At 34.3% G+C, this 15,893-nt stretch overlaps 2 protein-coding genes across 2 annotated transcripts; one reads left to right on the top strand and one right to left on the bottom strand.

Moving 5' to 3' along the window:
- The first annotated feature begins 10,796 nt into the window (after nucleotides 1–10,796).
- Nucleotides 10,797–12,777, top strand: LOC112710808 (uncharacterized). Its single transcript, XM_025763218.3, has 3 exons — nucleotides 10,797–11,138; nucleotides 11,249–11,324; nucleotides 11,461–12,777. Exons 1-3 carry the CDS (start codon nucleotides 11,067–11,069, stop codon nucleotides 12,513–12,515), a joined length of 1,203 nt encoding a protein of 400 aa, XP_025619003.1. The 5' UTR covers nucleotides 10,797–11,066; the 3' UTR covers nucleotides 12,516–12,777.
- Nucleotides 12,778–13,142: 365 nt separating this feature from the next.
- On the bottom strand, nucleotides 13,143–15,237 carry LOC112709061 (uncharacterized). The gene is made up of 2 exons (XM_025760964.1): nucleotides 13,393–15,237; nucleotides 13,143–13,172 (listed from the first exon to the last, which is right to left on the bottom strand). Exons 1-2 carry the CDS (start codon nucleotides 15,235–15,237, stop codon nucleotides 13,143–13,145), a joined length of 1,875 nt encoding a protein of 624 aa, XP_025616749.1.
- Between the last annotated feature and the right edge of the window lie 656 nt (nucleotides 15,238–15,893).

Genomic DNA, 15,893 nt, shown 5'->3' with positions numbered 1-15,893 from the left:
GTTTTCATTTGTATGGAAGTCTTTAGGTGAGAGAGACGTCATTATTGCCTCCTCTTCATTGTCGATCTTCTTCATCACCAAACTCCATCTTTGTGCTCTCATTGTCATCTTCTCCGGCTTCATTTTCATCAATTTCATCTTCCATAATTGTTTTCATATCTCAATCTTTCTCTCCTCCTCTTTTCCTGTCTGTGGTTGCTTCCACTTCTTCATTTTTTGTATCTTCTCATCAATTGTTTGATTAATTAGTTATGTATACTTGAAATTGATAATTAAGTTTATAACTTTTGCTTAATTTTTCAATGATTTGAAGTTGATGAGTTCTGGTTAATTTCAGAAGAGAAAGGAAGGATTTGTAAGAGAGAAGAATAGTATTTGAAATTTAAAAAGATTAATAACGATAATATAGTAACAAAAATATAAGATCCGTGTCCATCATTTTCTTTCTGTGTCTCATAATTTTGGATGAATACAAAAAATATGTAACTTCTATTTGTGTGTAAATGCGTCCTTGTTAATTTTATATCTCAAGAAACAAATAGTGAACACATGTTACTGTGTTCTTGTCTCTGATAGACATTGACAGAAACCAAATAGAGCCTTATGGATGCTAAGAGTGTGAAGATAGCAACAAATGTCTTACTGGTACTTTTCTTATCAATGCATACATATTTTTATAATATTATGCACACTTATAAGTTTAGTTATTATTGAAGATGTGTTAAGCATGTAAGGAATGCCTAGTCTCTGATATTATTGAAAAAAACAAACGAATGAACATCTAAAAGTAAGAGTAAACATGAATGTTTGAAACTTATTGGAAAATAAACATTCAAAAATATATTATAATAAACATCTAAAAGTGAGAGAAAATAACTTCGCTAGGTAATCAATTAGGTGTGCAACCAACTGAAGACAACTCTCATTTGAGTTGCATCCTAAGGCCCACTAAAGAAAAAAATATTTCACTCCATTTATTCAAATCTAACCCTAATTTCACCTTTGACTAATACACACCGAAATAAAAAAAACCCCATAGTCGCCGCACTCCCCTTCTCTTCCACGTCCTCTCCTGCGCCATTAGCCTCCGCACCACAGCACATCGGTGCCGCTGCCGCATTCTCCAATGATGTCGTTGAAGAGACCCTTGGAATTCGCAGCCTGGCGACAACCTTAATGCCCTCCCACCTCGCGATTCGCATCACCACTAATCACTGCAGCACCCTCCTTCCTCGTGGTTTGCAGCGCCACCGACTACAGCAGCACCCTCCTTTTGGTGAGCGCAACTTCGTTGATCACTGCTGTATTCAAATCCAACAAGGCTGTCGTTTCTCCTTTCTTTTTTTCTGAGATTTTGTGTTTGGAGAGAAAGGCATTAATTTGAATTGTTATCATGAATTCTTTGAAATTAGATGTTTGTTTCAATAATTAAAAGGATTTTTTCTGAAATATTAAGACGTTTTCTTCCATGGCAATTTGGTTTTTCTTTTGTATTAATTGGTATGTTTCTTTTTGAGTTACTGGAGATTTTTTATAGGATTTCAGATGTTTCTTTTTGAATTATTGGATGTTTTCTTTATAGGGATTTAGATGTTTTTTTGGGTTATTGAATGTTTTTTTATAGGCTTCAAGATTCTTCTTTTTGAGTTACTAGTATTTTTCTTTTAGGTTTCAGATATTTCTTTGATTAGATCATTATATATGATTTCAAATGTTTCTTTTGTTAAATTTTGGATATTTCTTCTGTAGTCATTAGATGTTTCTTTCTATAATTATGCTGAGACTTTTGAATGCTTGCTAAAATTTTTCATAAAAGAAATGGCTATGTTGAATACTGAAATGCACCATCCCATGATGTAATCTAGCTTTCGTAAGTTGTGGATGTTTTGTTTTGGTTTTGGTTTTGGATGTGTCTTTTTCTTTTGTTTGGGATGTTTCTTTAATAATATTTAGATATTTTTTGTTTTGGAATTTTTTTTAAAGTTTTATATATTTTATATTTTGAATGTTTTATTTCTTAAGTTTCGGATGTTTCTTTTTTGTGTGTGTTTTGGATGTTTCTTGTTAAAGATTTTGGATGTTTCTTTGTTATTGTACGTTTGCAAAGGAAAAAGCACACAACAAGAGGAAAGAGGCATCCCAAAATAGCTTTTGGATGAGTTTCTTATGAGTTGTTGTTTGTGCTTATGATGTACAGTTGAAGGATGATGCATTTAGTTCGAATTCTCAAAATTTTTCATGATGTACAATTGGGTTTAGGATTAAGTGATTTTTACTGTTGAAGATCTGTTAGATTTTTATTTTGGATTTTAGTATATGAAATTTCATTTATCATTAAAGGACAAATAGGTCATACATGTTATGATGCTACCAATAAAAAGAACACCATATATCCAACTAAATTTTTTTTGTGTTTCTTTTTATGGAGTTTCGAATTTTTTTTGTATTCTTAGATGTTTTTATAGTTCATAAAGAATCTGAAAGACTAACAATCATGAGAATAACATGTTATATACTTTAAAAGTGTTATATGAAAAAATAACATGTATATGCCCAAATTACATTAAACTAAGAATTTTCAAAGAATTTATCAAATATATGAATCCACTAAATTATTGTGATTCATCTACTTCACTATTTGCATTAAAGGATTGAGCAGTCAAAATATATTGTGTAATGTTGACTTTTTCAATATTAATTGCTCCCTTCAAAATAGAAAACTCCAGTTATAAAGAACATTCACTAGTACATATAAAAAGAACATCCAAAACTACAAAAAATCATCCAAAACAAATAATTCCAAATGAGTTTTGTCCTTATATGTTATATTATATATAGAAGTCATAGAAAAATTCAAAATAATGAATTTAAGTTTCTACAAAATAATGATTATTTTCTGGTTACTGAATTGGTTTTTCCAAAAGAACAAATTCCAAAAGTTATGCTTATCAGAAGAAATAGTTTTTTTTTTTTTTCAAATGGTATATAATAGAATTCCAACATATTAAGCAGGGAATACACTATGTTCTAATTAAAAATAAGATAATAGTGTGATTAATGGATCTAAAGAAAGACCTATTTGTCTAAAAAATGATATAGAATGAATTGCTCAAAAACAGAACTAAAGACAGATTAAAAACAAAGAGAACTAATGCAACTAAAGTCTAAACTATGAATTCATATCCTCGGCTACAAATTTTACGTCACATTGAATTCATATTCGAATGCGCCAACGAGAGATTATTGCATGGGGGATCAAATGTCGTCGCCATGTACATCGAATAGCGGGTCTAATATGTATTTTTTGTAACATGATTGCTACATAAATCCAAAATACATGACTCAAACAAACATCCAAAATCCAAGAAACACATATAGCAAAAACATATATGAAAAAGTAACCAATATTTTAAAAATTGAAAAAATACATTATCATCATGTTGACGATGCATAAGATCCATAACTTCAACACTTTCTTCAATCCAACTAAAAATTCTCGGAGATGCCAGTTACATTCGATTCACCTTCAACACTTGATGAATCCATTTACGCTCAAAGGATGTTGTGTTTCCCAAGGAAATGCGTTGCGTGGGTGATCAACGGAGGAGGAAGGACACTACTGCGGCGGACCAAGGGAGGGCACTGTTGTGGCGGAGGAAATAGCGCAACCATATGGCAGACCAAGGGAGGGCGCTGCACGGCTCCTGTGGCGAAAGAGGGGGCGTTGCTGTGACGGAGGACAGAAGGCACTGCGCAGGTGATCGCGGGACGTCTTTCATAAAAAGAGGGCACTGCTATGGCGGAGGAAGGAGGGTGCTACGCGGATGATGTGACGGAGGAGAGAGAGCGTAATGTGGGTGATTGCTGGCGCATCGTTTATGCGGGAATGGGGGAAGGACGACGAAGTGGCGAGTGGACAACGCCTGGGAGGAAGGACCACACAGTCGTGTGTGATGAAGCGGTGGCAAGGGCACTGCGACGAGTCATAGGAATTGTCGATGGAGGTTGTGGCTTCGAGGTAGAGGGAGAGAGTGATTAGAGTGGGAGGTCAGCTTAAGGGTTGATGTTGGGTGGCGCATGTTTCGACCCTAATCCTAATTTTTAGAATTTCAAAATCTGAATTTTTGAAATATTGTTCAAGTTGACTGCACGTTAAGTTGTTTCTTTTGACTTTTTTAAAACAAAAATATTAATCTTTGTTGATATGAATATATTTGTAGATCTTTAAATTAATCAATAGACGGTAGTTATGGCTCCCCAATTTTTTCTAGAATGATTTTTGGGTAGGTATAAAAAGCACTAAAAGAGTAAAAACATGCATGTCTTTTATGGTAGGTTTTTACACAGTAAAAATCATAATTGTAAGAATCGACCGGTGATCGAACCGGTCAGGTTAATAGTTTATTGGTTCAACTGGTAAATTACGGATGAACTGTTTAAATTATAATTAATAAATATAAATTTTTAAATATAGTTTAATTGGTACATGTTATATATTTAAAAAAAAGGGCACATGTAATGAAAAGTAATTTGGTCTAGCAGCAGCTTGGCTGCTGCATATGCAAAGGACCCAATTTTGAATCTAAGGAAGATTTTTTTTGTTAATTGTTGATTTGTGGTTTTGACTGGTTTGTACTATTTTTGACCGATTTTGTTCGGTTCTGTCTGGTTTTGATCGTTTTCTTTCTTAAACACTCAGAATATTGGATCGAACCAATTTAAGGTCCAACTCATCAGTTTTCTAGTCAAAGCAGTTGGTCCGGTTTGATTTCAATAACTATAGTAAAAATAATTTGATTCAATTCTTTTATTAAGACAAAAATTTTGGGAGATGAAGAATAAAAAGTGTTGGAGGATAAGCATGCAAAGGCTAGTCTCTTTGATAAGGTTGTCTACATAGACAACATTGTGTTTAACTTTGTCTCTCACTATGTTCAATGCGAATGTAACATGTTTCAGTCAAAATCATAGTTGTCAGAACCGAACTGGTGATCGAACTGATCAGGCTACTGGGTTACTAGGTTACTGGTTCAATTGGTAGGTAACTGGTTGAACTGGTTGACCCAGTCCTATGTAAATAAAAAATAAAAATAATTAAAAATTTAAAATTAAATTTAATATACATATTTTCACTAATAGTTTAAAAATATCAGTCCTATGAATAATATTTTCACTCTCTTTCAGCTAGCCCATTCGACGGTGACAGCGACGTGGGTTCACGACAGCATCGCCTCTCTTTCTTCGACGTGGCTGGACAGCAACATGATGGCGTGGCGAGCAGCGACGAGGCAGCAGCTCCTCCACCTCCTTCTTTGCTTTGTCAGATCCCTCTCTTTATTTTTCCTTCCCCCTTTTCTCCTTTTTTCTCCCTCTCTGTTCTTCGTTTTCTCTTTTCTTTCTTTCATTTCTCAGTGTATGTGTGTGTGTTTTGTTTAATTTGGAAAAAGGATAGCGTTGGGGTAAAAAGATTAGGGTTAGGATTTTGTTTGTAATTTAAGGTTATAGTTTGCTTTTGGGACAAAATATGAAATTAGGATTTCATTTCTCAGTTTATGCGTGTGTGTAGTATATAATATTCATGGACACTTAGACTAGTAACCCATAAGATAGGATTGGATTTGAATGATTGATGAGTTGTTGGATGTAATTGTATGATGATGCTTTATGAAATGATGATTTTTAAGTTTGATATTGATGATTAAAAGTGATTTGATGAGGATTATTGAATTATGAAGTGGAGTAATAAATTATGTTGATAAATGTGATGTTGGTGGTGATTAATTGGTAATGTAGTTGGAATTTGTTAATAAAGTTTGATATATGAGATATATTGATGTTGATGTTGTGGATGAATAAAGGTGAAGGAAAAATGTGGAAATTTTGGTATAGTATGACATAGAGGGTTGATCTTGATGAAAGGAGGAGTTGGGACTGGGTTGGTTTGGTTTTGGTTGGGTTTTACAAAGAAATTGAGGAAATGGTGATTTTGGGTAAAAGTTAATTTTTGGTAAACTTTGTCTGATCATAATTTTTTGCCTCGGTTTTTAAAATTGGGTGAAACTTGTTTAGAATTAAAGTTCTTTGAAAACCCTTTAAATCGGTATAAAGTTTGTGAAATTTGAAATTTTGTAGAAGAAGTTATGATCATTCAAAAATTGGTGTTGAAAATTGGAAATTTTGCAAAGTTACAGAATTCTGAGTTTTCTGGTATGTGTGCACGCACACTCTATGAAAATTGTATCCTGTGCGTCTGTACACGCAAAGGCATGTACTCTGCTTGCAACGCTGGTACAGCTTGTGCGCGGACACACCAAGGGAAATTGCAACATGTGTATACGCACATGTTGGGAAGGTCAGTCTGTTGGGGGCGCTGGCACAGGTTGTGTGAGTGGACAGACCTTTGTATGTTTTGACACCTGTGAGTACACACACCCTTAAAAATTTCCTGGGTGTGCACACACACACCCCTATGTGGACGCACACGCCATGTTTCTCAAATTTTGCTTTGTTGTCAACTATTTCACCTTCCGGACGAGGTTGTAAGCTTCTATAACACCTTTTCAAGACTTTTGGGTATATTTTTGGGCGTTCAAACATGGAAAATGGTTTAAGGGTTTAGACACTATTATTTGGTAAAAGTTAGCAAATAGAGTACTAGGTTTTTGTTGTTTTAAGGAAGGCTTGATGACGTGTGATGAAAGGTTGATGACTGAGATGCGAAATCAAGGAACTAAAATATGAATGAACAGTGGTTGAAAAGAGGCTAAGACTCTGAATGAAGTGATGGATTCATCTTGTACTAAAAATGTTTTGAAAACCACTGTACCACTTTTTCATTGATATTATGAGACGCTAAGCGCCCGGTAGGGACGGTGGTTAATCCCGCCTGTCGAGGTAGCGGCGGCGGCGTAAGAGCGGTGGTTCGTCCTACTTATGCTTAGATGTGAGATCGGTGGCAATAGATCCCGCTCGCATTCCTTCGGATCATCAGAGCGTACAAGTGCAAAACCCTGGATAGTGATCCGAGCACTATATCTCGGGTGTTCCCACACCATGAATCCGAAGGGCAACATCTCCATGGAGATATGTCGGGTTGGCAGTTGAACCGACAATGTGATATCACAGCCAGTAGGGCAGGCATTCATCATATGCATTTTCTACCTGTTTGTATATTTGCCGACTTGATATTGTTTCTCCCTATATGTTAAACATGTTTAATTGCTATTTATATTAACTGTTGTATATGCCTCTACTTGTATTTTACTTGTATTATAATACTTATGCTTTGCTGGAGCTGAGGAGGTTCGGAAGACGGTGGCGATGGGATCGCATGGTGGATCAGTTGGAGAAGGCTGTGGGACAGCGGTGTTTGATTAGAGTAGAAATCCACTAAGATAGATTACCCCGTTATGGTACTACAACTTAAGTTGTATTAAGGAATTTCATATTATGCTTTTTTGGTTTAGAATGCTTTAAGTTTGAATTCTTGTGAGGGATATAGAGTCTAGGATTGCCTTTGGTGTCCCGGGGTCTTATATCCTACATCACTGAGAACGTTACCATACTGAGAACCTCTGGTTCTCATACCATATTTCTGTTGTGTTTTTCAGCTGCAGGTCGCAACCCACCTAGGTGAGTTGTCTGGTTGGTGACATAAGCAGAGGATCCGGACATTTCTTTGGAGGCTTTGATGTATTTTGATATGTCTCTCACTTTTGTATTTTATTACGCCTAGAGGCTTGTGTTTGAGAGAACAAAATTTGTATAAGCTGTTTTTTCTATCTAGTTTTAGATATAGTCTGTATCTGTCTAGCCGGTTTAAACTCCGCGAGTCGTGACTAGCCTCTTATGATATTATACTATTATCTTCGTTTATATCACATCTATTTCTTGAGCTTTAAGTTAGACGCTACGTAGTTCATTTTGCGCTTTAAAATCTTATTTTTGAGCTATATCCTTCATCAGGCTTCTAGATTATATTATTCCTTCTATGTATATATTATATGTATAAGCTAAGAACTGTCGTAATCTCTGCTTAACCTTTGCTTTATGAATCGAGGTAAAGCTTAGGCTAATTAGGGTGTTACACAAGACATGCTCACTTATGCCCTTGATGAGGAAGTCGAGGATATGGCCACTCCAATTCCACTCGCGTATGGTGTCCACACGAAAAATCGGAGGCATGTGGACGGGAGAAATCTTGTTTATTGTTGTCGACAACAAGAATGACATTTGAATGTAGAGGATGCACGCCCTCTTGAACGTAAGCCAATCTTTGTCACGGTCAACACCGATCTCCATCATCAAGTCTGTCAATTGCTTTAATGTTTTGCATTGAAAGCTTCTATAAACTTCCTTGTCCTCCTCAGTAAACTCTTTTAAGTTAACTTTTCTTGGAAAGAGCGACCCTACAAAAGCAGCAAAATAATATCACCAATTACATTCTAATTCACTTGAAATACACCAAAATACTAATCATATACACCTCTATTATAACAGTTAATGTAATCAGTTACCATATGAATTCAAGCCGAGGGCAACTCCAATATTTTCCTGGTTGATGGTCAACACACCGTACCAGGTGTCCAATGTGTTTGTTACCAAATCATAAGAATATTGCAACTCCTTCAAGAGCATATGCGGCACATTCATTGGAGGGAAGTGCATCAAACCATCAAATTCCAATTCCTGGATGATGACCTTCTTTTCATTGCTCATGTTTTGAAACTTTTCATTCAGGAGTCTTATCGAGCATCTCAAATAATGAGTTTTCTGTAAACAAACAAAACGAGAATAATTTAAATAAATTATATTTATACAAGAAAAATTGAGTTGGTCTAAGATATATGAGGTTATATTATATTTTGGTGCAGCAGGATTCTTGCTTGCCATTTTTACTGTAAGGAATAAAAAATAAGGTTAATAGATAACAACATCACTAGTTACAGTCGAATTCGCTTGCTATACACCAAAATACCAGCCATATACACCTCTAGTAATTTTTAGATTGCATGACATAATATGAGTTCAAAATGATATTCAAACTCAACTAAACATAAATAAAATGACACCAGAAGCACAAGGACAATATTCTATTTCTGGTTACACAAAGGATAGGACAACAGCACCAGTTACAGTCGAATTCACTTGATATACACAGAAATACCAGCCATATACACCTTTATTATTTTTTAGATTACATGACATAGTATGAGTTCAAAATGATATTGAAATCAACCAAACATGCATAAAAATACCAGAAGCACAAGAACAATATTTAAGAACGACAGCACCAGTTACAGTTGAATTTACTTGAAATACAACGAAAGTTTCTATTTATACAACTCAGTTCCAAACATGCACAAAAACACATGAAAATATACGTTAAACTATACGCGAAACAGTACGTAAAACAGTTATCACTGATTGAACAATATGATGAGAATAATAATATGTATTTTAAACCAAGAATACATAATGAATCTACTTAATAAATAGAAATACGACTATCTAGTGTTTCGCATTCGAAATAAGAAAGAGAAAAGTGAAAAAACCAGACAATTAGTGAATCAGTACCTTGAATAATCTTTCGTCTTCTGTTTTTGTATTTTTTATGGAGATTTTGAAGTTTTCTTGTAGAACTCCTTGTGTTTTCGCAGCGATTTTGATAATTTTTTAGAGATTTTGAGTATCGCTTGAATTTTCAGGGTCGGAATTTTGATCGAAGAAGAAGAAGAAGACGCGTCTTTCATAATCTGAGCGTGTTATTGAAACAGTTGAGTGAGCACATATTTACACACATATTAATGTAAAGATTTTTTTTATTGGATTTGGGTCAATTTGTATTAACTTGTAAAACAAAAAGGCTTTTGTGTGTGTGTGTGTGTGTGTGTGTGTGTGTGTGTGTTTGTGTGTGTGTGTGTGTGTGTGTGTGTGTGCGCGCGCGCGCGCGCGTGCGTGTGTGTGCGTGTGTGTGGGTGTGTGTGTGTGTGTGTGTCTAATTTATTTTATGCTTCTTTATTTTTTATGATGAATACTGATCCTATTTAAATTTAAAATCTTGTGAATAATATATGTTACCATTTATTGAAATCTTTATTATTTCTTTCATTCTAATTATTTTCATGAGTTAAGAACTTATTATTATATAGTCAGTCTTTATTTTATTTTTATTTTTTTAATAAACAAATGGGACAGAAACGCAAAACAAAATATGTTACATAAAAATATGGTTCTAACTGAATCTGCAAAAAATATGTTACTATAATAAATATGAGTATATATATTTAGGATTTTTTAAATATAAAATTAGTAATGTATAATACAGTAAAATAAGTTTATTTTTAAAATGAATTATAAAACATGTGGTTAAATCAATTAGTTTTATATTAAATTATAAATGATTAATTTTAAATTAAATAAAATGATTATTATATATATATATAATAATAATAATAATTTGCAATTTGAAAATGGGAATAAATTTTAAAAATATATGTTTAATTATTTATGCTTCTTACTCTTAGAATGTAATATTTTAGAAATTTGACCTAAAAGCATTTCAAAAGAGTTCTACTAGGATGTAATTTTTTTAGTTAATATTAGTCAAGTCTTTTTAAAATTATTTTTTCTTTTAAAATAAATTATAAAGTTTATTTTTTATTAAAAAATTAAAAAATTATTTTATAATAAAAATTAGTTAATATTAATTTAAATATAAGATAAAAATAAAGAGAAAGTATGGGTGAGATAACATTTTTCTTTTAAGTATTTAATGACTATTGCCACTATTATGAGACCATGCCGCTCAAGCCCCACACAGTATTCTACTTCTTTTTTCTTCTTTTCCTTTTTCACAATGTCCTTCTTTTTCTTTTTATGAAAGCCGTGCTTTTTCATTCGGCGTCTTTAAATTATATAAATTATTTAATTTGCAACTCTCTTCAAGCCTTAGTTGTTAGTAAAGCTTTTTATGCACTGCCATCAGTTTCAAAGTACCTCTTCCACCTTCGTCTTTTGCTCTGGAGTCTGGAACATTCTTCTCCTTCTTCTTCTAAGTATAAGGGATGGCGGCACCAGATACAAGAGTGGCAGAAGCTAAAGAAGTTGGAGAAGAGGCAGCATCTCCCATGACTAAGGTAAAAAATCATTGTTCCTCAGTTTATTCATTATTGATGTTTTATCAAACACTTAATTATTTGGTCTCCAAGAATGGATTCTGAGCTTGTTCGTTGTGCTTTTAACCCAGACTTGTGTGTTGAAAGTATCCATTCACTGCGAAGGCTGCAAAAAGAAGGTGAAGAAAATTCTACAGAGTATACACGGTAATTATTACGATCTTCCATTGTTCTCCTTGCATGTTAATTTGCATCATATACTCTATATTCTAACTTCTATTCTCATTTCAATTATTTAACTATCATAGTTATTTACATACTCATCTTCTGATCTAAAATTCAGGTGTTGACACCATAGACGTTGATTTGAGGCAACAAAAGGTGGTGGTAACGGGAAACGTAGACAGTGACATCTTGATTATGAAACTGATCAACAAGACAGGAAAACACGCCGAGTTATGGCCACAACCACCACCGCCACCGCCATCAGATTCCAATAAGAAGAAGAAAAAGAAGGTAAAGCCACCAGAAAACAAAGAGAACCAAAACGACGACGTCGCAGAAACCAGCGGAGAAAGCAGCAACAAACACCAAAGCGAGAAAAACGACAAGGAAACCGTTGTTAAAGTCGTCGTTCAAGATGCGCCTACTAAGAACAGGGTCGAAGATAATAACTACAACGCTGCGAAGAAGAAGAACGTTAACGAAGGATGTGCAAGCGGCAAAGCCGGTGTGCAGATCCAGGAGCCAAAGCACGAGGTAAAGCAAACGGTGGTGTTACCAGCCGGTAACCCGCCACCACCAGTGACAGAGAAAAAGGTGAGCGTGGCGGTTCAAGTTTCCGACGAAGGCGAAGCGTCAGGGATAGAGAAAAGTGGCGGTGCTAAAAAGAAGAAAAAGAAAAGCAAAGGGAATAATATCAACAACAACGAAAATGAAGGTTCTAGTAATGTTAGTGCCACTGGCGAAGCACCTGTCACCAGCGGTTCCGGTAGCCAGCCACATGGTCAAGGCCATTGTCATGGTCATGGTCATGGTCCAGAACCTGTTCCTCCTCAGGTTGCAGGTCCAGCCAATGAGAGTCCACCACGTCATCGTTCGTACCATCAATATCCACCGCATTACTATGCTCCTCCTCCTCCTAATCCTCCTGTTTATACGGTGAGTTATCACACAGCGTATCCGAGCTCCAGCAGATACGGTAGTGCATCGTATTATGCGCCTCCGCAACCGTATTCGTACGCACACGTTGTTCATCAGCATCCACCGTATCCACCACCGTATACTTACGAATCGGAATCGTATACGCCCTCTTATAATAATATGCCTTCTCAGCCTTCTTCTGACTCATTCGAGTTCTTTAGCGAAGAGAATCCCAATGCGTGTTCGGTTATGTGAAATGATCATTCTGTGTGAGACCGCGGCGTGATGTTGGGCACAATGAATCAATGATTGTACATTGAAGGGCTTTTCGGACTTTTCACATACAGCTTGTATGGGCATTTGGGTAAATTTAATTTTTGTTACCGGAGATTTTATATATAGATGAAGCTTTAAAATGCTTTTTAAAAGGAAAGAAAGAAAAGTGGAGTATGTAATTGGAGTTCGGAAAAAGCAGTATTGCTTGTGTTGAGCATATAGAAAGTGATAGTGCTAATAACCTCGCTTTTTTCTTCTACTTTAGTTTTATAATATTATATTACAATCATGCTAGTGGACAGTGGCGAAACAAGAAATTTTATAAGAGGGGGCAATTAAATATAAAATATAATAAAAAATTAACAAAATATGATTTGTAACATATATATCAAAAAAGTAATTATATTATATAAAAGTCAATGTTCAACTACATACTTTAAGATTTTGATATTTTTAAACTTGTTCGACGATGCTTCATGGAACTAAAATCATCAATTATCATCTCTGAAGTGAATTTTGAAGCAATTTCCTTTTCAATATATACAATCATACAATCTGCTAAAAATTCATCTTCCATCTTGTTTCGAAGCCTTGTTTTAATAATCTTCATAGCTGAAAATGCCCGTTCAGTTGTTGCTGTTGTCACAGGAAGAGTCAAAACAAGACGAATTAATCTATCAATTAAAGGATATATATTTGATTTTCCTGTCTCTGTCAATTTTTGACACAATTCAGCAAGAGTAGACAAATTCTGAAAATCTGGAGCTTTAACCACATCAAGTTCATAATGTTGTAACTCATAATCCAATTGAATCTTTTCTTGCTCAGAAAAATCTAAAGAATAGAAATTCTTTACAAGATTGCATATGTTGCAAACACTGAATAACTTGAAAGCATCTTTAGGATCTAGAGATGTACTCAGTATGAGGAGCTCGGTTGCTTGCTCACTAAATCTACTATTTAGCTCTTTCAATTGAAAATCTATCACGCTAGTAAAAATGTCAACACGATAGTGGTGTTCAACAGTGACAACATCCTTTTTACGACGAGACCGAATTATGTCACTAAAAGAAGCACCCATATCAGGTATCTGAATAGCATGATCATTGCAGAAAGAACTAACTTTCTCCAAAAGTGCTCCCCAACTACTATCTCTTAACTGTTGAATCAATGACTTTGTACTAGAAACCAGATGCATAGCATTCAAAATGTCTTGAGATTTTTGTTGCAATGCTTGACAAAGTTTATCAGTGATTCCCATGATTTCTTTCATCATATGCAAAATGAAAACAAAATCAAATGATAATAAAGATTTAAGAGCATAAGTAGTATCACCACGTTGAGAATATGTAGATCCATTAGTAGCCAAATCTTCCAGAACTGAAGTTGTTGCTCCAAACATACGTAAAAGGCTACAAATTGAGTTGAAGTGAGAGCTCCACCTGGTATCTCTTGATCTTTTTAATGTGCCAATTTGATTTGCTCCTCTTCCTGTTTCAATTTGATTAGTTGCAACTAAATGGGAAATTTCAGTTGCATAAGCAGATCGTAATTCATCATTGCGTTTGCAAGAAGAGCACACAACATTGATAATATTACTCAAACTTTGGAAAAAAGCATGAACATCAACAACTTCTTTAGCCGCAGCAACAAGAGCTAGCTGTAATTGATGAGCAAAGCAATGAACATAATATGCATAAGGACATTCTTGAATAATTAAAGCTTGTAACCCTTTCCACTCTCCACGCATATTACTAGCTCCGTCATACCCTTGACCTCGAACATTTTGAATGTTGAGATTGTGATGAGATAATGCAGAACAAATCTCTTGTTTTAGAGTAGCAGAAGTAGTATCTTTGACATGAACAACATCTATTAGCCTTTCTTTGACAAATCCATGCTTATCAACAAATCTAACAACAAGTGCCATTTGTTCTCTTCTAGATTCATCTCTAGCTTCATCAACAATCAAACAAAACTTTGCATTACCAATCTCATTGCGAATTTCATTTTGCACCTTTCTAGCAAAAACATGTAGAATTTCCTTTTGAATAGAAGGTGATGTGTATATTGCATTTTGAGGAGCATTATCCAAAACAACTGCATCCACTTCTTTATTGTAAGAAGCTAATAATTTTAACATTTCAAGAAAATTTCCTCGATTCTGAGACTCATGACTCTCGTCATGTCCCCTAAAAGCACAAGCTTGAAACGTTAACCATTTGACAGTATCAATAGAGGCTTTAAGACGCAATCTATTGCTTAAAACTTGTTGTGAGCTTTGCTTAGCCAATACTTTGTCAATGTGACATAATTGATTAAGCAAATCTTTACAAGACTTAACAGCAATATTATGAGGAGAATTAAGAGATTTACCCACATGAGATAAAAATGCACAATCCTTTCCATTATTCACTTTTTTCCAATTGCGAAATCCTCCTGATGTGAATGGACTTGATTTTCTAGAAAATAAATAGCATGGAAGACAAAATGCAGCATCCACTTCTGGCGAATATTCTAGCCAAGAAAAACTCTTAAACCAATGAGCTTTGAAACGACGAGGATGACTTTCTAGACCAGAAAGAGGGTACTCATCCATAATAAATTGATATGGTCCAAACTTTATGTATGCTCTACGGATTTCATCTTGTTGATTGATAGGATAATTCCAAATTTGCGGACGCTTTCCGGGATCACGCATCAATGTATCAATATTAACTTGATCTATTTCAGTCCTTGCTATTTTGGAAGCAGGGGGTTGAATATCTTGCTCAACAAGTTGTGTCACAGGTTGTTCAATAATATTTTGAACATTACTCAAAGAATCTGAAGCTGAATTTTGTTCGTCATATATTCTCTCTTTTCTCTTGAAAAATGAGTGAATTGTTTTCATCTTTGACATTTTTAACTTAACTTGAACTATCTAACAAAAAAAACAAAAATAATTGCATATATATTATTTTCTTAAAAAAAAATATTAAACCTATTGAGCAATAACAAATAATTTTAGAAACACAAATATATAATAACCAAAAATAAAGTTATTGATTTACCTGATTATTTTTTGTTCCAAGTCTCACAAAAATAATTCTATTGAGTTTTGTCCTCACTTCAATCTTTGAACACTGTCCATTATAAAAAAAATAAATTAATTATTTTAAATAAATAATGTAAATAATACTTGACATTGTCATTAACTTAAAAAAAATTGAAATATACCTCTTTGAATCTTTGTTGTGCATTCAATGGTTAATATTTTGTTGTTCACTTCTCTTCAATGGTTTTTCTTCATATGTCTTGTTTTGGTATGGAAAGAAAATTAGAATGAGAAGAGTAGAAGACCAAAAGTTTGGGAAT

This window comes from Arachis hypogaea, chromosome 9, assembly GCF_003086295.3.
Source record: "Arachis hypogaea cultivar Tifrunner chromosome 9, arahy.Tifrunner.gnm2.J5K5, whole genome shotgun sequence".
NCBI lineage: Eukaryota > Viridiplantae > Streptophyta > Magnoliopsida > Fabales > Fabaceae > Arachis > Arachis hypogaea.
This window is presented reverse-complemented; position numbering and strand designations above follow the sequence as displayed.